Source organism: Elgaria multicarinata, chromosome 6, assembly GCF_023053635.1.
Source record: "Elgaria multicarinata webbii isolate HBS135686 ecotype San Diego chromosome 6, rElgMul1.1.pri, whole genome shotgun sequence".
In the NCBI taxonomy this organism is placed as follows: Eukaryota; Metazoa; Chordata; class Lepidosauria; order Squamata; family Anguidae; genus Elgaria; species Elgaria multicarinata.
In genome coordinates this window covers 1,477,364-1,500,177 of record NC_086176.1, presented here as the reverse complement: position 1 = coordinate 1,500,177, position 22,814 = coordinate 1,477,364, and the positions used below count along the sequence as shown (strand labels likewise).

General features: G+C 45.4%; 1 protein-coding gene across 10 annotated transcripts in view; it reads left to right on the top strand.

Annotated features, from left to right (window-relative positions):
- CAMK2G (calcium/calmodulin dependent protein kinase II gamma) overlaps positions 1-22,814 on the top strand; it is a 566,994-nt gene that overhangs the window by 332,944 nt on the left and 211,236 nt on the right. For all 10 annotated transcript variants that reach the window (XM_063128863.1, XM_063128860.1, XM_063128862.1 and 7 more), the window contains exons 2-3: positions 13,162-13,238; positions 15,399-15,493. In XM_063128863.1, coding sequence (XP_062984933.1) covers positions 13,174-13,238; positions 15,399-15,493 — 160 coding nt within the window. In that variant the 5' untranslated portion in view covers positions 13,162-13,173. The remainder of the gene's footprint in view (positions 1-13,161; positions 13,239-15,398; positions 15,494-22,814) is intronic.

Genomic DNA, 22,814 nt, shown 5'->3' with positions numbered 1-22,814 from the left:
GCCAGTTCTTGGCTGGCCTGTTCCTCTTTACTTTCTTCTCTTCTGAAGTTTCTCTTCTTTTGAGTTCAAGCTTAATCAGTTTCTTCTCCCATCCACTCAGGGCAAGATGTTTCCTTCTGGTGGCAGTTGGAGGAAGGAGGGGCTGCCATGGGGAGTTAGATGGTGGCGGCTCACCAAGTTTTGTCGTCTGCTCCCATCCCCTCATTGCAAGTTGTTTCATTAGAAGCCTTTCACAGCTATGACATTTTACTCTTCACATTTATGACTTGAGGAGAAGGAAAAGATTATCTTACTTTGGAAGTAACAGTGCTTGTCTGGATTCCAGAACTAATTGACTCTGCACTAACCATTCTTTGGTTTAAGTGCTTTTGAACTGACTGCTTTTGACATGAAGGAATCTTTTGAATAAACAAGTATTTGTCTTGTTTGTTTTTGATGTAATAGCCTCTATATTAACCATTAATTGAATCAGCTGCCTCTGAATTAGCTGCTTATTAATTAACTACCCCTGAATTGAACTAACTGCATCTCTACTGAGTGCTTTGAACTGGTAAAATAATAAAGTTCCCAGGTTCTCAGGAGGAAATTGACCTCTGGTAGGATGGGCACCGGGTCAGAGTTTTCTTCTGCCGAAGCTTCCATTGTGTGCGAGAGCGCATCAGCTTTCCTGTTCCTGGAGCCGGGCCGGTAAGTGACCTGGAAATCAAACCGGGTAAAAAAAACAAAGCCTGGCATGGTCTGAGGCACTTCATTGCTTGGAAGTGTTCCAGGTTTTGGTGGTCAATGAGGACCTGTATGGGATGCATGTCTCCCTCAAGAAGATGACGCCACTCTTCGAAGGCTTTCTTGATGGCCAGGAGCTCCCTGTCCCAGACATAATTCTTCTCCGCAGGCGTGAGAAGAATACACAGGGGTGAAGGAGCTGCTGCGGTCCTTGCTGTTGGGACAGGACTGCCCCAAGGGCCTGACTGGAGGCATCGGCCTCCACTGTGAAGGGGAGCTGCGGGTCTGGGTGGACTAGGATGGGGGCCAAAGTGAAGGCTGCTTTTAGTCTGTCGAACGCCTCTTCCGCCGCAGGGGTCCATTGGAACTTCACACCCTTTCAGACCATGGCAGTGATGGGCACAATGATGTGCGAGAACCCCTAGATGAAGCGCCTGTAAAAGTTGGCAAATCCAATGAATCATTGGACTCCCTTCACGTCCCTGGGGTGATCCCAATCCATGACTGCCTGGACCTTCTGGGGGTCCATCTGGAGACTGGCGGGGGAGATAATATAGCCCAGAAAGTCCATGGTTTCCAGGTGAAAAGCACATTTCTCTAGTTTGGCATATAATCTATGCTCCCGGAGGTGCTACAGGACTGAGTGGACATGTTGGTGGAGTTTTTCCAGGGTTTCTGAAAAGATCAAAATGTTGTCCAAATATGTGATAACAAAGCGGTCCAGCATATCACGCAGGACATCATTTACGAAGTGCTGGAAGGTGGTGGGAGCATTGCAGAGTTTGAAGGGCATCACCCAGTACTCAAAATGACCATACTGGGAGTGAAACGTGGTTTTCCATTCATCCCCCTCCCGTATGCGCACCAGGTATGCCCCCCGCAAGTCCAGTTTAGTAAAGATCTTGGCTCCCTGCAACTGCTCAAAGAGCTCAGGGATGAGAGGTAGGGGGTACCGGTTCATAACTGTGACCTGGTTCAATTTATGGTAGTCAATGCAGGGCCGAAACCCCCCATCTTTTTTCTTCACAAAGAAAATGGGGGGGGCCCTATGGGGGAGGTAGAAGGGCGGCTGAATCCTCATGCCAGGTTGTCCTGCAGGTAGTCCCAGAGTGCCACCAGCTCCAGAGCTGCGAGGGCATAGATGCGCCCAAAAGGGATTTCTGCCACGGGTTGGAGGTTGATGGGGCAGTCATACGGGCAATACGGAGGCAGTCTCGGCACCTTTCTTTTCAAAGACGTCGGCCAGATCACAATATTGGTCTGGGAGGGCTGCCAGGTTCGAAGCAGAAGATTCCTCCATTGTGGTGCTGCGCAGCTTGGAGCAAGGCTTCTTTGGCAGGCCAGGGATTGAAGGCAGCACCGGAGGCTGGGCACAGACCTTCCGGCAGTGTGGGGACATAAATTGGAGGGTCCTCTGGCTCCAGTCGATGGTGGGGTCATGTTGGGACAACCACGAAATCCCCAAAATGATGGGACAATGGGGTGTCTGGACTAGATCGAAAGTGAGCACTTCTTGGTGCCTGGGTGCGATAAGCATGGCCAGGGGGCAAGTCTCATGAGTCGCTGGCCCAGAGGCAAGCGGAGTCCCATCAAGGCCTTCGACCAGAAGCGGGACTGGCTTGGAGCAGCAGGGTACCTGGTATTTCTTGGCGAAGCCCAAGTCTATAAAATTGGATGAGGCCCCTGGATCGATCAGGGCCTCCCACAGTAGAAGTCCACCCTGGGGCAGAATACGGCTGATGGGCACCAGGAATTGGGGTAGAGAGGTTAAAGGCCACGGCCAGGCTGCCCCTAGCACCACTGGGGCTGGTCGTTTCCTGGCAGTGATGCTTTGGCTGGACAGCCAGCTGCATAATGGCCTTCCTGGATGCAATACAGGCAGAGGTTCGCTGAACGCCGTTGTTCTTTTTCAGCGTTCAATAGTGGCTGCTGGGTGCCCTCGACCTGCATGGGCTCAGGGCCAGGTCCTGGGTCTGGCCTACCCTGCTTCCCCAGAGAGTGCCAATCCCGCCGTTCGGTGCTTCGTTTGGACAGACGGGCATCAGCGTTGAGGCAGAAGGTGATGAAGGCAGGCAGTGCAACTGGCAAGATTACATGGGCCAATTCATCCTTGATACAGGGATGCAGACCTAACCGGAAATGAAACCTCTGGGCGGTCTCGTTCCACAGGGTGTCTGCCGCAAGGCAATGGAACTCGGCCGCATACTCGGCGACGGATCGTGACCCCGCCTCAGTGTCAGCTCAGCAGAATGGGCCCGATTCTGGTCCCCGAACATGCCCTCCAGAGCTTGGATAAAGCCATTGAGGTTCCCCAATAACAGGTCGTTGCCCTCAAGGTATGGAGAGACCCAAGTGAGGGCTGGGCCAGAAAACAGGCTGATTATGAGACAAACACGGCTTTGCTGGGTGGGGTAGGCTTCTGGACAGGTTTTGAGGAGCAGCCAGCACTGGTTCACAAACCCTTGAAGAGCCTTCCGCTCCCCACTGAATTGCTCAGGTAGTGGAGCAGCTGGTGCTGGGCGAGGGGGCAGAGGTGCTGCTCGGGCAGCTCATAGGGCTTGGAGCTCAGCATGGAGTGTGTCCACCTGGGTTTGCAGGGTGTGCAGTACCCCAGAGAGACCTCCAGCTTGGGCACCGTCCATGTTGTTCCTGGTCAGGGCATAGTGTTTGGCCACAGCAAACTGTCAAGGTCCGGGGTGTGGGCAACAAGGCCTCAGTGCAGGAATGCCAGGATGGACAGCGGTGGAACCGGCAAGCAGAATCCGGGCAGGGCCAGAGGCAAAGGGCAAAGTACATAAGCAAGCAGGGTTCGGAGTCCAAAGCAAAACAGAGTCCAAGCAGGGCCGGAGGCAAAAGGCATGGTCAGGCAAGGTCTGGAATCACAGGAACATGCTATAGGAAACCATGTAACTGCGGCAAAGGTTGGAGTGGAAGTGCCCTTCTTATATAGCCCTTTCCTGGCAGCTCCCAGCTGGTCTGCATCAGCTCATCTGGGAATGCTGCTGAAATGGGCCTGGGTCCTGCAACTACTCTGCAGCCGGCAAGGTGCACTGTGGCCACCAGATAGTGCTGCAGGACAGATCCTGACAGTTTGCATTAAAAACAAGATTAAATATTTGGCTTATTCTTATGAGATGTAAAAAGACATTGTGTCAGAGTAGAGAACTCTGAACTTTTAAGCCATATGATAATAAAGTTGCCCCTCTAGTGTAGGAATCAGTGATTGGAAGTCTCATGTCCAAGTCTGATTTATTTAAGAGACTGCGGGGCTACTAGATGGCGCTGTGTTGCCTCCACCTTTAAAGAAAGCCTGTGCTTTCTCTGTTGCGGGGTAGCAACGGCTAATCCCAGTGTAGAGGGAGGTTGCGGGCTTTCCGGTGGCCATTTAGCTCGCCAGCCTGCCCCCTGCCCTGGTAGGCTGTGGCCAGTCAGGGGCTGCCATCTGCCTGGGAACGCCCTTCAATAGGACGCTGGAGTGAGGTTAGACAGTGGATGCACCATTCTGGTAAAAAAGTGGGGATAAGTCCCGGATTTTTTTACCTCACAATTTCACAGGAAAGGCCCACAATGGCTGCGAGATGGCTGCTATGGTATATTAGTGATGCAGAGCCACTGCACACCCGCCTCAGGGCTTTCAGAGCGCCTAGGCAGCTCCCCAGCCTGGATTCTAATGGATGTACTTAAAACCCTATGCAAGCTTAGGGGCACTCATGTCTCTACTGCAACATATGCTCAATCTTTTTAATAAAGTTTCTGCAAAACTATTATGGAGTTTCCTCTTGAAACTGTACAAGATGAACCAAAAAGGGAATGCTGACTTCCTTCTATGACTACCCAAAGCAATGTTCAAAATCTCCTAGGGCTAATGGCAACACATTCAGTATGAAGATCTCCTCCCTTTGTGGAAATGTGTGTGTGCCTTGAAGAGCAGGCTCAATGCCCCTCCCATTCCATTCATCTCAGTTACGCAGCCAGTAACTAAAGTTTTAGGAAAGGTGCCTTTTAGAATAGGTGTGTATGTGGCGGGGGGGAACTGTACAAGCCAGGAAACCACCAGTGCATGGTTGGGGAAAGGCATGTGTGGCTACCTGGGAAACATCAGAGGGCCAAACTCGGACCCTTGGACAGCCAGATTTGGTCCCCAAGCTTGAAATTCTGAAGCCCTGGTTAAGTGTGTCAAATCAGTTGTTGTTTGATACACATGAAATGAGTAGAGATGTGAAAGCCTGGAAAAACCACCAAGGAAATTCAAGGGGAAATCTCCCCCATTTTTTTTCTTGAGGACCTTTTCCCCCCCTGAAATATTGAACAGCTTTGGATTATGAAATATTTTCTTTTAGAATTTAAGTCAAAAGTGTTTATATACTGTAACCCAGCCTTTACTCCCCTCGAAATGATTTCTAAAAACTATGTAATAAGAATACTTCTATAGAAAGACTAGAAAATGGACTTGGCTTCACACAGATTGGGAAGAGCCTTTAATTTGATGCAATATACTACAAACTTGTCAGAGTTGAAACATTGTGCCTGCCCTATTTGAATGAAGCCATGCCTCTGCCATGAATTTACCTGTATATTGTATTTATACAAGTTCAACCGCAGCTTTTAAAGCTCAACTAAAAACTTTTCTTTTTCCTAAAGCTTTTAAAACTTGATGTTGTGCAGACTTCTACTGTTACTTTCTACTGTTAGTTTTACCCTACCCTGTGCCTGCTTACCCTACCCTTTACCTGTTTGCATTCTCTTCCCCTCCTTATTGTTTTACTATGATTTTATTAGATTGTAAGCCTATGCGGCAGGGTCTTGCTATTTACTGTTTTACTCTGTACAGCACCATGTACATTGATGGTGCTATATAAATAAATAAATAATAATAATAATAATAATAATAATACTTTTCAGCCAATTTCAATTGTTGTTTACTAATTGCTTTTAATTTTATAGTGCTTTTGGTATGGTTAAAATTTGCTTGTTATAGTTTTGAATCATCATTCCAAGTTTGGTTGAAATCAATCAAATAGTATTGAAGGTGTAAATATTTTTAAAAATTGATTGGCCACCATTTTGTTTCAAGATGGCAGATGTTATTTTGTATGGTTAAAATCTGCTTGCTGCAGTGCTGAATCATGATGCAAAGTTTGGTTGGAATTTCAAAGTGGCAGTTGAAATTTTCACTATGCTTAAAACCACCCCAGATTAAGGTTCAACAAGTCCTGAAAGTTTAATAACAATTGAGCAAATGATATAGAAGCAGTGAGAATCTGAACATTTTGATTGACTACCATTTTGTTTCAAGATGGCAGACAAATTTTTCACTATGCCTAAAACCATCCCAGATGGCAATATGACAAAACCTGAAAGTTCATACCAATCAGATGTACAGTTTTCAAGCCTATCGAGGACATACAAAAATATTTCTTTTTATATGAATACATTACAGATTTCAAATGTCTGGAAATAATGATGCCATTTTTTTAATCCTCTCTGTAAAATTCTCTGCATGGTTATTTCATTCATTCTTTATTAAAATTATTGATTTATGGTATATTTTACTGATATTTATGTTCACTTTCTCAACATATGAGTAGAATCAACATTGTGCATCCTTGACAGTTTGGGTTTGTTCTGGTTAGATGCTCCCACAAACACTGAAAAACCTTCCTTTCTTTTTTTAAATCACCCTACCTCTGGAAATCAACAAAATGCTCTTTTCACCCGCCCCACTTCGCCAATGCTCTGGATGTTTTGTGGGTTAGTGCTTCACTCACATACATTCCAATATATCATGTGACTTTGGTTCACTAGAGTTCCAGATTGTTCTTACACATACTTTTTATTGCCCAGAACTAGTAGAAGTAAATGAAATCTGTGGACATTTTTTATTATTATTCATGCATGTGCACATGCATTATTATTATTTTTAGAATTTATCAGTTTCTTATCTTAAATATCTGCACCTTTAACATTTTGTTTTTGTTATTGTGTGATTCTTGTTACAAGGGTCAACTAATGTGTCGCATATGTACATTTGGAGTCTATACACACACACACACACACACTTAATTAATTATACACGCCTGGGTATAAAATATTTAACATTGATTAGTTAATTTGATTTCATTTAAATTCCATTCAATACAATTCAACTTAGGGTATCCTGGGACTAACTCTCTTTACCCTTCTACGTATGTTTCCCATATTTCTAAGTATGCTGGTGGGGGTGTTCTCCCACCTTCTTCTTTATTCACATAATTAATAAATTCCCACCATACCCCCTCAAATTTATCTTCACTTTGTTGTCCTCTTACTTTCCTCACTTTTTGCGTCAGCTTTTCTAAGAGGGCAATCTGCCAAACCCTTTGAAACCAGTTTTTAGTCGTAAGCCCTTTGCCATCCTTCCAGTGTTTAGCTATCAACCATCTAGCAGCCAATAATAGATGGTTTATTAATTCCTTATTTAAGAGCTTAATATCTGGTCCCCCTATATAAATTTAACAGAGCTAAATGAGGAGATGGGTGGACCCATTGTCCAGTTATCGAACTGATCTCCTGGAACACTTTTTCCCAATAAACACTCGCCTTAGGGCAGGACCACTACAAGCGTATGAACGTCCCTTCTCCGGAGCATCCCCTCCAACACAGTGGGGATGACCCTGGACTCATCATATTCTTCTGGGCATCAAATACCATCTGTGAGTTAGTTTTAGCATTAATTCAATATTTTTTCTTGATATTGATTTAAATATACCTCTGTCTTACAAAATATTCCAATCTTTTTCTTCAATATGGATTCCTAAATCCGCTTCCCAGTCCATCCTGAGTGGATCACTAGTACCGACTTCTTGACTTACTATCCACTTATAAAGATTGGAGGTCAAACCTTTTGTTACTCCATTATATCCCACTGCCATTCGTTCAAACTCTGTTAAATTTCTAGTGGCCGCTAATTTTATTTCTGGCTTAGAGAGAAAGGTGTATATTTGAGAAATTTTTATTTCATTTTATTTAATACATCAAACAATACATCAATACAATATAAAACAATACTACATAATACACAATAATATGAAATAAACATTTGATAAACATATATTTTAACTTAATTCACTTGAAAAAATTTTAACCATTAAATCTGTGGACATTATGAGACAGTGTATCACTCCTATCTAGTTCAATGTGACATTTAAATTTGGTTGGCTCTAATAATTAGTTTTCTTGGCTACTTTTTAAAAATATGTTTGGGCTTAGAGGGAGTTAATAAAATTTTAATAATGCATTGGTCCCATTTCTAAAATATTATTCTCATGTGTCTAACTTTACTCTTTCTCTCTCTTTTGCAAAATAGTTATAAATTGTCTTGTCTTATTCTTGTCCATTCTAGGTGGGTTCTAGTTGGGAAGAGAAAGTATAATTTTGCAAGGAATTCAGTCCTAAAATACTGTTCTCAAATGTCTAAGAGCACAATCCTAGGTGTTACACCCTTGTAAGATGTGTAATTTTTTAAAGTAATAAAGTGTTCCATTTTAAAAGTAAGATTAGCAGTATTATCCTGTTATGGACAGAGAAGTTGCACCCTAACTGAATACCCTTTTCAGCTGCATCATGAAACCATATTTGTCTTAAATCATACTGCAACATTATTTTGTAGAAGTTGATGACCCATTGGCTAGGCAAGTATTAAAGGAAGTGTTATGCCAAAGGTGCAAGAATAGTATTTAATAAAGTAATGCTTGGGAACTACCTGCAACTTAAAATTATAGTCTAGGGAAAGTTTTATTTAATACTAGCTGATATGCCCGGCATTGCTCGGGTCCATGAATAGGTGGTTTGGGTTTTTTTTAGCTTGGTTGAGTTAGTAAATTGTTTTGTTAGAATACATGGGAAATTGTGTTAATAAGAACTGTATTTTAAATTACAGCTTCGTGATAAACCACATTTTTTGTTTTACCTGAAATACCTACACCTCCCATCATGCCTTGGTTGGAGCAGCTGTCCAAACTTTAAAAACAATCAGGACACACAACACCCTATCAGCTATAAAAGATGCAAACCTAAGAATATGTTTTCAAAATATACCCAGCACTGCCCAGATATCTGAATAACATATAGTAGGGAAGCAGATCTCAGTGACTTGGGCCTTTTATCTGACATACCTGCACTCTGAAGACACACCATGGCACTTTTTAACTTTTACTTTTTATTAGTTAAATGGTCAACCCATCACCTTATGGTGCTGGTGGCATTACTATGGAGCCACATAGAGGATAAAGCAATTTTCAGTATCTCCTGCTGAAGAAATTTTATTTATGGAACTGTTAGAGGCAGGAAGAGATTTCATCTTGCCTAAGAATGTAATGTGCCAAGGGTTAAAGATGGCTTCTCTGCCAAAGGGTGGCTACAGGTGGCTACATGCCAGATTTGCATTCCTTAATGGTGGACATCATGTGCTAGCAGACAAAGGGAAAAACTTTCGACCAATGGAGCATCGAATGTAACCTATGACTCATTGATTGTGCACCAACTTGAAAATTGAATGTAACTTAAGTTGCTAATCCAGAACTGACCAATGGAAGGGTTAGAAAGAGACTAACACCCTCTTGTAGTCAGGGCCTATATATACTGTGAGATCCCTTTGTTCTTGGTGCCTCTATTTTGTAGAACCCGAGAGCACCCCCATACTGCAGTATTGGAAGTAAATGGATTAAGAGTATTCTCCAGCCTCATGTGTTTGATTGGCTACTAACGCGCTGGGGTAGCAGCCGTTAACCCCTGGTTGATGGACAACAGAATGTCCTGAAGAAATAATAGCAATTTGTACTGGTCATGACCATGAGTCATAGTTTGGTGGCAAGAGAAGACTCTTGGGAGTTCCACCCAAGGCATGCTGGGAGTTGTAAGCATAAGCCTGTTTTATATTAAATTCATTAAAAATATTTTAAATCCAAAATTTCATGTGTTTAGATTTTTCTGGTACATTGTACAGCCAGACCTATCAGCATGCCAAATTTCAAGTTTGTACCTGGCGTAGCCTGGGCTCCCTAAGATACATGTCTGTGAGGTAATCATCTTAAAGTACTAGGCCTGTGAGTTAACCTTTAAACAAATGAAATTAGTTTATTTTCACTCTCCAAGCACTTTCCCTTCAGGCCCAGGATGGCAAGCCATTTCCAGATGATGGCTACCAAAGCCTGATAAATCTTCCCTCCCACCCAAGGCATGCTGAAAGCTGTAGGCATAAGCCTAGGTCCCTGAATAACATATTCATCTTTGAACACCGTCTGAGGTGTGGTGGAAGACAACTGGAGAGCGGGCCTTCTTAGTTGTGGCACCCTGCTTATGGATTTCTTTTCCCCAGGCAGGCTTGCCTAGTGACTGCAGTAATTGCTTTTAAGTGCCAAGTAATTTTATTTTACAAATTAATTTTCCAAGGCCTTTTAACTTGATGGGATTTTTTATGCTGCAGGATTTTTCCTGTTATAACTAAACCACAAAATTCCAAGACCAATGGAAAAATTATTAAATAAAATTTATGATTTTTATGTAAAAACCTGACTATACCATTGAAACAGAAGAGTGAATGGAGGAATGACTGACAGCTGAGGCTAGAATGGAATGGTGGGTGGGGTGAGGGGCAGTTGGGGAAAGTCAGAAGGAGAACAAAGACAGTTAGCAAGAGGTCAGGGAAGTGGGTGCAGAGTTAGGACTGAGAAATAGTGACATGCCAGTACTACACTTCCCAGCATGCCTTTGGCAGCCCTCAGGTGCCCATGTCCTCAGCTCTTAGTGGATGCTCACAGCTCTGTCCAAGTCCTGCTGGGGACTGCCTCAGCCCACACTTCTCATTCACAAAATGCTCCATCAGGATCCTGTACTGAAGGGCCGGGACTGTGCCGGGCACTTGCCCCCCTTCATCAAGCTTGTTTCTGGGCATGCGCAGAGTGCTTCCCTCCCCTCCCTCCCTCTTAAGGGTGAAGGCTGCGCATGTGCTTCCCTCAGTTTCTGAAAAAACAGCGATATCAAGACAGTGTGCTTTTGAGCATGTCCAGAGTTCGGCCTCTCAAAGACACACTGTTGTATCTAGTTATGATTTTAAAACCACACGTGGCAGCTGGGAGGAAATGGATGCAGCCCATTTATGTGGGTTGTTTCCTTTTATGTGGAATTGGGTTGACTGACTTTAAGAATCACAATGGCTGCCAAAGGCCGGTAAGTCTGGCCTCCCACCCAAGGCATGCTGGGAATTGTAGGCATAAACTTAGGTTTTTATTAAATTTTAAAAAATACTTAAACCCCCAAAATTCGTGTTTTTAGATTTTTTTTTCTGATCTATTTACCTGTTTGGGTGAACAGTATTAAGGCAGTACCATATGAGGAAGTGGGTAAACATTTGGGGACATATGTGACACACACATACTTTCCGTTTTATAGGTAGAGATATATTTATATGCTGCCTTTTTGCCAGGTATCAGGCATCTAAGCTGGCTAACAATAAAACCAAACATTATAATATATCACAATTTAAAATACCCAGCCAGCAGGATAGCACAAATAAGTAAATGGTCTACCACAAACGTTTTCTTAAAAAAGGAAGCTTTGACTTGTATTTGGAAGGAGGAAACAGGCAACATGAATCCTGGAATTCCACAGGTATAGCCTCACCACCCAAAAAAGTCCTGTCTTTAATAACCATCTAACTACTCTCAAGTTTTAATAATTATTTTATTATTTTGTATTTAAGAACTTATGAATAGCCAGCATCCTGGAATTTTGTCTTAAAAACAAACAAACACAGGCAATCTGATCATGGCTGTTCCGGTGTCAGAGGCTGTGCCCGCCCTGCGAACTAGGCCTACGAGATATGAAGCGATGTCAGACCCTTTGTGGCGTTCCTGCTCTTGCTTCATTTGTCATTGGACCCCTGCTCTTTTATTGAGTATATGCCTATTACTTGTATGGTTACTGCAGGGTTTAGTGCTCTGTCTCCCCCCCCTCCCCGCACACCCATTTGAAAGCTGCTTTTAAGTTAGGGCAGAAGTTTTAAGATCAATACACCTGTGTGTTCTGCACCTGCTGCAGGGATACCAGCGCTATCCGTTCTGCTGCTGAGGCGCAAATCCTCACATACAGACGCGGCTCACTCGAAGCGCGGGCGCGGACAGCCCTTCTCTGCGGACCGCCCTGTTCCGACAAGGACATTCCAGGCGAAGACCCCCGCCCTCCCTGCCCCGTCCACCACAGCGCATCCGGCCGAGGGTACGCAAAAGGGGAGCTACCGCCCGCCGCCTCCTGCTTTTGCCGGATTGGCGCGGACAGACACGGGAAGGCCGGGCTGAGGGACAGCGCCTCGGTCCCTGCGTGCAGCGGGGAAGGCGGGGCGGCGGCGTCTCCTCTGTGGGTGCAAGCAAGGGCGTGTGTGAACACTCTGAACGGTTCCGTGGGGCTGATGTGGGTTAGCTGTGGGTCGCGCGCCCCCTTTTTGTTTTGGCGTTCCGGCGGTGAGGGAGGACTGGAGGCCGGACTTTAATCTTCGCTTTAAGGGGAGGGGAAGCAGCCCTATTGCCCAGTGGTGCCTGAGGAGACGTGGGAAAGGCGTCCTCGTTCCGTGGCAGCCGCTTTCCCTTCCAGGCCGGCCCCCTCCTTTTACACCCTTCCTTGGCTGTAGCCTGGGCCTGGCTCGCGAGAGCGTGGGAAGGCTGCCACCGGACCGTCACACATTTACTTGCCAGTAAGCCCCCCCCCCGCGAGCTTCGGGGGGGAGTTACGTTCAAGTAAGGGTCGCGTCTCCAAACCCTTGCGAGGGTTTGGCGCGCGTGGACCTTGTCTGGCTTCCCGCCTCGGGCTTCGGCAGTGCTCCAGGGTCGCCGCGTCCGCCCGCTACAAGACATCTTTCCCCGACGGAGAAGCCTCAGAGGCCGCCCGCGCCTCTCTGGCCGGAGAGAGGCCGTCCCTCTGCCAGCGCCTCTCCAGCCACCCCGCTGGGGAGGGAGGCGACCTGGTAGGCGGAGGCAAGGAAGGCGGGCGGGCGGGCGCGGAGGAGGCGGAGGCGTCTCTGCTCCCTCCCCGCGAAGATCTCGCGGTGTTGGGCGCACGCAGCTCCAGACGCCGCCGCCACCGCCCCCGCCTCTTTCTGCTGGGAGCGGTGACTGTGCGCAGTGAAGCGGGCGGGGAGCACACAGCTGGGCGGAGAAGTGCGCCGGCACCAGCTCCAGGAGGAGGCGGAGGTAGCGAGCGAGGGAGGCCGAAGTAGTCATAGGCGTCGCAGCAGCAGCAGCAGCCAGAGTAGCCCAGGTGTGTGGCGAGGGAGACGCTGCCCGCCCGGCTAGCTCGCCGGTCGCCGTCGCCTCGCCCAGTCCGATGTCCCTGCTGCTGCGGCGGCAGTGAGCGAGCCAACGTGCCTGTCGTGCCTGCTTGCCAGCCGGCCGAGTCTTTTTCACCTTCCGCAGCCCGAACATGGCCACCCCGGCAACGTGCACCCGCTTCACCGACGAATACCAGCTGTACGAGGAGCTCGGCAAGTACGCAGCCCGATCGCTCCTCGCCGGTTTCTTCTTCGGTTTCCTCTTCCTCCTCCTCTCTCCTCCTCCTCCTCCTCCGCTTTGCGCAGTCAACGGCAGCTGGGCTGTTACTGCGCCGGGACGCCGCCGCCGCCACCGCTGCGCCTTCCCCTTTGCACCCCTCGACTGTCTGCTGCCTGACTGCATCCTGCCCCTGGCTCCCCCCACCTTCCCCGGTGTCCCTTCGCCTTTATCTCGGGGCTCTGCTTTTCTGGTCCTCTTCGGCTAATTTAGTTTGCACTCAGGAAGTCTTCCTAGTGAACTCCCCTTTCTCTTTTCTCCCCCTACCCGGTATATACGATGTCGACTTTGCTTAACTATTACTGGGGTGGGACCAGAGCCTTGGCCCGGGCTTTTATTCCAGCTCCACCTGTGTATTGTACCACGCCATTGTACCTCGGTTTCATTACACTGGAATAAACGACGGGTTCTGTAATGGCCAAAGTGAGCTAGAACAACTGCTTCAGCGTGGGGGTGGGGTGGAGAGAGGTACTGTGCTTCCCTATATTATTGGCAACGCAGTTAAAGAAAATACATTGAAAGGCGATTACCACCTGGTAAGCAACCTGGTGCTGTTTGGGGCTGGAATCCGCATGGGCTGTTCTTTCCTGCCCAAAGAAATGTGTGATTCCAGCACCATTGAACTGCTTTGCCCAGAGACTCTCTCTGTCTTAATGCCACCCTTCCTGCTGTTGCTGCAGCCTGTAACTTAAAGTCTCTTCTCTCTCTCCCCCCCCCTTTCTGCACTACAACAAGGGACATTGCTGCATTTCTCAGGCATCAAGGGAGGTTCCCTGTGCTGATGCTTTTCTACCCCCACCCCTGTTATTCCAGCCTTGATCTTAGTCCTCCTTCAGTATTCTGCAAGAGAGATGCCCACCCACATTCTAGGCGGGATGAATAAATTGGGGCTGGGGAGCCGGGTAGACAGAACCCAGGTAATGCTGCATCTGATTCCTCCTCCTTTCTTGCACCAGTCCCTGGGTGCTGCTGCTTCTTTTTTCTCCTCCACCCCCCAATATTTTGAACCACTTTTCTAGCTCATAAGCTTATCTTATTCACCAGCTATGAGTTTCTTTCTAAATTACATGCAAGAATGGAGGTGGATCAGAAAGAAATGTGTATGTCTTGCCCAGGCCAGGATTAGGTTTTGGTTTCAGAACTGTTTGTATCTATCTGTGTTGTCCTGACTGGTTCCTCATTCTAGGCTACCTTATGTACATGATTTATTTATATATTTATTTATTACATTTCTATACCACTCAATAGCCGGAGCTCTCTGGGCTCTCTGAGGAGCATTGGGGATCCATTTGCTTCCCCCCCTACTCCTCCCTGCCTCTGAAAAGGCTCTTAATACATCATCCTCACCTTGCCTGGATACTGCCCTTCTCTTGCACTTACACTGCCCTCTCTGTCACGCTTTGGTGGGGCTGCTTTCTAGTGCCTGTTCCCATGTCCCCCTGACTTTCCTGGAACTGGGGTCTTTTTCTGACAAGCACACCTGCTTGAATGTGTGTCGTAATCTAAAGGGGGTAATGTACATACCAATTAACTGAGTCATCACTGTGGTCTTCATATTAGATAGAAGTTGTTGTCTCCATTTTACAGATAGGGATGTTAGGATACAGGGGCACTAGTGCCTAAGCTAGTCTTCTCCAATGTGGTGCCCACCAGATATTTTGAACCACAATTCCCCAGCGTCCCTTGGCATTGGCTATGCTGCCTTGGGCGGATGAGAGTTGGTCCAAAACATCTGCGGGGCACAAATTGGAGAAGGTTGGTGTTGCAATGAGTTTGTGCCAGAGGAGGGCACAGAGGAGCCCAAGAGAACTCACTTTCTACCTTTTGAGGGAGCCATAACTTGTCAGTATTTTTGAACCCACCTAGTCACCCTTTCATACATCTCTTTTGCTGGCCGGTTTCCCTCTTCTTTTCTGTTTCTCACTGTTTCCTGTTTTCAGCTCTAAAATTATTGAGCAGAGCAAACAAGTGGGGTACATTTGGGGTTTGGTTAAATATCTTAAAATGGACCTTGAGATTTGTTTGCTTTAAGTTTAATTCTTGATATTGGTTTCATTTTTAACTCAGTTTCACAGGTTCAGCTTTTCTTTTTTGTTCTAGGGGAGCTTTTTCAGTGGTCCGCAGATGTGTGAAAAAATCATCATCCCAGGAGTATGCTGCAAAAATCATCAATACCAAGAAGCTGTCAGCCAGAGGTGAGTGCCCAAATTCTGGTTTTGATCAAGTTCCCCTGCAGGACCTAGATGGGAATTTGACTATTAAACTCTTAATAATGTCAAGTCCCAGCACTGGGCTTCTTTGTGTCAGTATTTCTTTCTATTCAGATTTTTATTGTGTTGTCCCAACTTGATAGTTAGAATGGTCCCAATAATATCTTGTGCTAAGTATTGCCCTCTGAATATCAGACTGTTTCTTCCACTGGATTCTTGTTAAGAGATTTAGGATGCAATCCTAGGCATGTTTAGACAGAAAAAGCCCTATGTGGCTGGATGGGGAATACTAAGAGTTGTAGGACTTTTTTTAGTCTAAACATGCATGGGATTGTACCCTAATGTACAATGGATTGTGTACAACTGGATTGTGTCCCTGATATTTCAGATTCATTTTTTTAAAATACATTATGTCTTACCAATACTACATAGTTTAAAATGCTACGTGCACAATCATATGCGCAATCAGACATTATCCCTATTGAACACAGTGAAACTTACTCCCAGGTAAGTTTGTATAGCAGGAGTGAGCAACTTGTGGCCTTCCAGATGTTTTGGCCTACACCTCCCAACAATTCCTAGCCAGCATGCTGGGAGTTCTAGGACTTTCCCCCCTATCTAAACATATATAGGATTGCGCTCTTAATGTTGTTTTTGTGAGTACTTGCAAAGACGTAGAAATAGATGCACATGTCCGTTGAACTCAATGGGGCCTACTTCTGAGTAAGCATGTGTAGGATTGGGTTGAAAGCACATCTGTGCTTTTCAGGAAAAAATGTTGGAAGCAGTCCTCACTGTTGCCAGCAAAAAGAGAAGAACCTGTGAAGGAATTGTATCTGGGTGTGCTTATAGTTTGCTGTTGAATATTAACTTTTGTGGGAGTCCTAGCTCTTGGGGAGCACTGCTAGTGATGACTTCCCTTGCCTTTTTGTTTTCGCTTGATCTTGAGGGTATAATTCAACACTGTGGCACATCTTTTTCTGGCATGGAGACTTGCATATCAAGAAGAAGAGCGTACCATGATATGTATGAAGGGCTAGAGGAGTCAACGTGAAGCATGGTTCCCCACCCCCACCCCATCATTCAAGTCTTTTTGATTATGCTTTGCCATAAGTGATTAGCACAAAACACTGGTCCTGGAGTGTTCAGACAGAATTCTGTGTTAGAAAATAAAGCAGATGAAATTGGACTCTTACAATGTCTTCATAAATTGTGTGTTCTGTAATGTTTGACCGCTCATCCAGATTCGGCCTTCTTTAACTGCTGCTTCTCCACGCCCACCCGCCTTCTCTTCAGAGGCTTTGGGTTTTCCCAGGTTCTTAAGCAATGGCAACAGTAGTAGCCTTGGCACCTTCAACCATGGAAGTTGTCTTACTGAGTTTTTCTTCTCAGAAAATGTCTCCAAGCCAGAAAGTCCTCAGTTCATATTTTTCTTTGGCCGTACTCTTCTCTCAGCTTCAGTCCCCTTCAACAATATGAGGATGATAATAAAGAACTGAAGTTTTTTGTAAGGATTACCCAGTGCCCCCACCTCAATTAAAATATACAAATGCTAAGTATTATTATTGAAGAGAATCGCTGCAGATGGAAGACAGGAAACCTCAACTTGAATTCTGGCCCTAAAGCCCAGCTTACATTTTGTCAGAAGCTGCCTCAGAACTAGTCTCTCTTCTTCTTGAAAGGACAAGCTGTTGTGTTTCTCAAAACCTCCTGCCTTCTTGGGAGACTTTATTCAAGCAATAAACATCTCTTCCCACCTGAAGAGAGTCTAATCTCTAGGAACTTCCCCCTAGGCAAAACTATGCAAACTAAGCGAGACAATTGTCCTTTCAAGAAGAGACTAGTTCTATGGCAGCTTCTGATGGGATGCGAGCTGGACCAACTTTCTCTCGCCTTTAGCTCCGCCCATTTTAGTAGCCAGCGGACTCTTGGATCAGCTAGCCTGTCTGTGCTCTCCTCCTCGGAAGAATGTTGGCTTCCCACTGACTGTGTATTATTTGCCCTTTGATGAGATACATTCTGGAGAGAGTTCACTCCCAGCTGGTGAAGAGCCCGTGAGAGCTTTCTCCTCCACTGGTACAGGTTGGTCTGTTTCTGGCGCCGACTCCGCTACTTCAGAGTCTGATTCTGATTGATCACCTGAAGCACCTCCTTCCAACCCAAGGGGAGCAGGGTCAGACATGACACAATCCATAGTTAACTCATAGTTCTGGGTTTACACATAATCCAGGATTCAACAACCCCTACTTAACCCATAATTTGGGTTGTCATTATGTGCAAACCAGGTCTATGGGTAAGTGGGGAAGATTTGTGTAGAGGTGAATGGGAATCCTTTCCATGATGTCTGGGATTTGCAAAGATTTCTGAATGGTGGTTATGCTATGGAAAGGTGGTTGTGCTATGGAAATGGGGAACTAGATAACTTGATGCTTCTAGAGATCGCAGGAAATATGAGTTTATACATTATGGGTAGGAGGAAGCTAGTTTCTGGCAAAGAAAATGGCTCTTATAGACAATAAGGGTGCTCTTGGCTAAAAGCCTTATGTCCCAACCATAGTAGCAAACTAGGCAATTGCTGGTGGTGCCAAAATTCATGAGACATCTTTCTTAGCTATGTGAATGACTTTGGCTGAGTGAGATCTCCTGCATTTCCAGAGATATGATCAGGCATCTTAGCTGCATATGGCATAAGCGTAGTTATAAAAGAGAGGAAATGGAGAAGTGACAGATATTAAAAAATGAAAATAACAAAGTAGTGACCCAGTCAACTCCTGATCATTTAATGTGTTATTGATTGCGGTTGAACATACAATAAGACATAGGGGAGAACAGCAGCATTATAATTTGTGTATGGGCAGCACAGAAACATGGGCCAGGTCTGGCTGTGGATCATGTGGATGGAGCAGTAGACAGAGGGGAAGAGGATTGTGATGCAGAACCTTTCTCAGAAAGTTTTCCTACTTATTTCCTGTTGCATGCCTCTGCTTTCCTCCCCTGTGTTGGATTCAGATGACCAGTTGTCCCACTGTGAGGAAGAATCTGATTGGAGATCGCTTTGCTTTTACTATACGTCGTGTGTAAGATGTTTGTCATGCGGAACTGTTTCGTGTGAAGCTCTGCTATGCAGTAATTGCAAAACAAACTGCAGAATTTCCCCCCTTGGTGAATGTATAGTTTGGGATAACAGTGAAAAAACTGCAGTGGTTCAGGAAAATAAATATCTGTCACTCAGTTGTCATGGCATCCAAATCATCAGATAATGTGCTCACATAAGATTTTAAGTACCCTGACAGCTGTTGAGCTGCAGCAAAATGCAGGCCATCAGCACTTGCCAACGAAGTAGAGGGCAAACTAATGAGCCTGAAATCAGTGAAAACAACCAGAATAGAATGGCTTTGATGGACAGCATCGATGACAAAAGAACATTCTTATGTTGGTGACTGTGAGTTAATTAAAGTCAACAGGCCAGTTCACATGATCAAACCAGCCCACAGCCCACCATTGCATGTATAGGCCAAGTGGGCTGCGGCACGTGTAGGCACCCATTGGTGCAATTTTGCATAACCAACCCCTGCGATGGGGGTTGTCATATTGTCCAATCCTGGCGGGGTGGATTCTGTGAGGGTTAAACAGCCCTCACATACCACATAGGCTGTTGTTTTTCCCCTCTAACGAGCTATGCTGCCTGGTTTCGGATGACATGAAAGGCCATGCCCGGCCAGGTGATTAGGCAAATGGCACCTGGCATGCACCGCAGCTTAAACAAGCCACCATGGCTCATTTATCCCAGAGCGATCATGCGAACTGGCCCAGTGTTTGCAGATGTCACACATTGAATGGAAGAGAATAAATCAGAAAAAATACAAGACCAAAAGAGTAGTGAAGAAAGACTCCTTGAATCTCTGTGCCCAAGGAACTTGTGCTGGAAATGAATGGAATCTGGCAGACTATGTAAGATCAGATATAGCTCTCAGTGACCTAAGAGGTGTTTAGTTTCTGTGCTGCTGCTGCAGAACAACCCTACGAATCAAGACTATAACTAAATATTAGGCTCAGAGCAAAAGCGACACTGGACAATGTACTCAAGCTGCAAACTGGCAGTGATAGAAGCCCCAAATCACTTTCCCTATGATTCAGAATGGCTTTTACGTAGCTTTCTAAGAAAACTGCACTGGTGCTGTGTTTCCTCTAGTAGATCTTGAGTTTGCCCTTTGGGCTGCTGCTTCCTTAAATATTTGCTGTTCCCCATTGCACTCGCTTATTGAGATATAATCTGGAGTCGTGTGTTATGGTACATGCTTATGTCCTTTCTTCTAATGCGTGTCAACTCTCCTTGTGAAATACAACCAGTTTCTAGTAGGAGACCTTGCACTCCTTGGCACATACTTCATAGTATCATCTGTTTGAGCCAAGATTCTTCAGGCTACAGGGGCACTCAAAAGGGAAGAGATTGCTGACTTCATTGCTGTTGTGGCCACTATAATTGGCCTTTGTAATACATTACTTGAGGTCATTAGGAGCAAGACTGAAGACCTATCAGCTGGTGCCCTGGGATGGAGAGGGGGAGTTTGGGTTGCCTGGGAGCCTTCTGCTCTCCGACTGGCCCATATCTGCAGCTATGCTTCCCCTACTTTAAATCTGCCTCTGCCACTATATAAGGGTTCTTGGCATGTGTAGAGGCACAGTATGGTCTACAGCAGTGCAGCACCTCACCCTGCCAAATCATAACATGGATTTAGAATAGTTGCTTTCAAGAGACAAATGCTGTTGCTTAACTAGACTAATGTGTTTGTTTAGAGGGTCTCCTTGATAGAGAAGGGCAGACAATTCATCTATCTCTAAAGTGTATGTTCACTATTGTGCTTTTTTTCCTATTCAGGATGCTGGCTTCTTACTGCTGGTGTGAGGAACAGAGCATAACTTCCTGAAGTCTGGTTTAGGGTTAGAGTTGCAAATGTGATGCAACTGAGTAGAATTAAGAGTGACCATTTCTTTTCCTCAGTGTATCCCAAACATTTTTACCACCATTTTAAATTGGCTATTGGATACAAGGGGGGATAATCCCAGCCTGGTCCTTATTGGCATCTTCATTCTAAAATGGAACTGGTGTTCCACTTTGACTTTCAGTGCAAAGGGTATAGGGCTTTCTTACTAATAGCGATAAAGCCTAGCTCACGGAGAATCACAGCCAGTGGTGTTTTCAGTTTTTGCTGAAAGCTCTGGTTGTGTGTGACTTGAATATTTTCTTCTTCTTATCTCCGTGATTGGGAATTGCTTTTGTAGATGGCTTCTGACCTGAATGTGTGACCAGTCTGCTTGTTCTGGTTGAAGTTAGTCACCCCATTCTTGGTGGGCTTTGGCGTATGTGTGTGTTTGGAGCCACGTTGAAGTGGTGACTTGCAGTAATGTTTGTGTCCCCCTGAACGTATATGAAGGGGTGTGTGGGGTTTTTTTCTCCCATTCTTCCTCTATCTGCAATGAGTTTCCATGGATAGGGAGCCCAGGGCAAGCAGTGGTGGAGGTGGCCATACTGCCCCGTGTCAGCCCAAGAATGTAACTCTTTGCTCGAAGCCCAGTAGTTCTTACAGGAGGCATATATTTGATCATGGATTGTTCATGGTTTCCAAGATAGGTATGCCTGGCTTAATGTCTTCCTTCAAGGGTTATCAGACCTTCTAGGCGAGGAGACAGAGAGAGTTCATACTGTGTCCTTTGCCACATAGATGTATGGTAGAGGGCAGTTGCTACTCGCCCAAGCACAACTGCAAGGCAGATTTATTCCATAGTGAAGTGGAGGGTTCAGATTCAAGCATTGGCTTGTAGCTTCCTATTTGGCAGAGTGGGAAAAGCTACTGTTGTCAGTAATGTGTGAACTGTTTAGAAATGAGCAATTAGATGCCATATGCCACCAAGTAATGTCTGAGTATAAAAGGGAGCATGCTGTGTGACTAAGCCTCAGGAAAGGGGAAATTGGGTAGAGGGAATTGAATCTATCTTGGACAGTCAGGAGATGATCTCTGAATCTCTTATTCAATTCGCTTTGCTTTAATATATGTGCTAACTATTGTGCTAAATATCCGAAGGCATTGTGCTGGCAATAATTTGTGGCTCTTTTTGCAGTGCTTCTAAGCCAAGCCCTCAGAGCAAATGTAGTACTGATATTTAAAATGGGAAGTACTGACAATTGAAAACATAGTCTTTTTGTGGAATAATAAAACAAATATTGAACTAGGTGGGAAGGGATATTCCAGTATCCACAATTTGCTGTTAAAAAACTAGCAAAATGTTTTTGTGGAGCAAATTGTTTGGCAAACCCACCTAATTTCAGACTTAAGTTGAGGGCTAGAATTCAAAAGGTTTCATTTGCAGTCTTTCCCACCCTGGTGTCCTCCAGAACAATTGCTCTTCTCTAGGCATGCCTCATATGAGGAACAGGCTATGTACAACTGGTTGGGGGTTGGCAGAATGTTTGGTATTAGCTGGTTCTGAGACCTGGTTACAATTTTCACTAAAATTGTAGGTTTGTTTTAGGAATGTTTGCAAAAGAACACAGGGTGCAGATTGATTTCCAGTAATGTAAATAAAAGGCCATGCCCCATACACTGAAATGGTGGGGAAGTGTCTTGTCAAATTGCATGAGAATTGGCTTTCTACTTATGTTCTCTATGAAGGTGGCTGTCAATGTTTGATAAATCTACATAGACACAAATCTCCAGAGTGGCTGTTGCATATTTGTGAAGGCCATAAGCTGAGTGAGAACATAAGAAAGAAGAAGAGCCATGCTGGATCGGACCAAGGGTCCATCTTGTCCAGCACTGTTCACACAGTGGCCAACCAGCTGTCGACCAGTGACCCATAAGCAGGACAGGTGCAACAGTTCCCCAGCAAATGGTGTATATAGGCTTACTGCCTCTGATACTGGAGGTAGCACATAACCATCAAGACTAGTAGCCATTGATAGCCTTCTGCAGGAATTTATCCAACTCCCTTTTAAAGCCATCCAAATTGGTGGCCATCACCACATCTTGTTGTAGTGAATTCCATAATTGAACAATGTGCTGTGTGAAGAAGTACTTCCTTTTATCTGTCCTGAATCTCCTAGTTTCAGCTCCTAGTTTCTAGTTCAAATCTTATCAGTCATGAATTTAATGGATGGGCTTGGGCAACCAGTATCTTGCAGGCTCAGTCCCCAACGTCTGAAATATGAGGGTGACAATAATTGCTTATCTAACAAAAATGTTTTAAGAATTTCTGAGAGGATGTGGAAGGGGGGTTGGTGCTCATAAGTACAGCACCTCTAACCAAA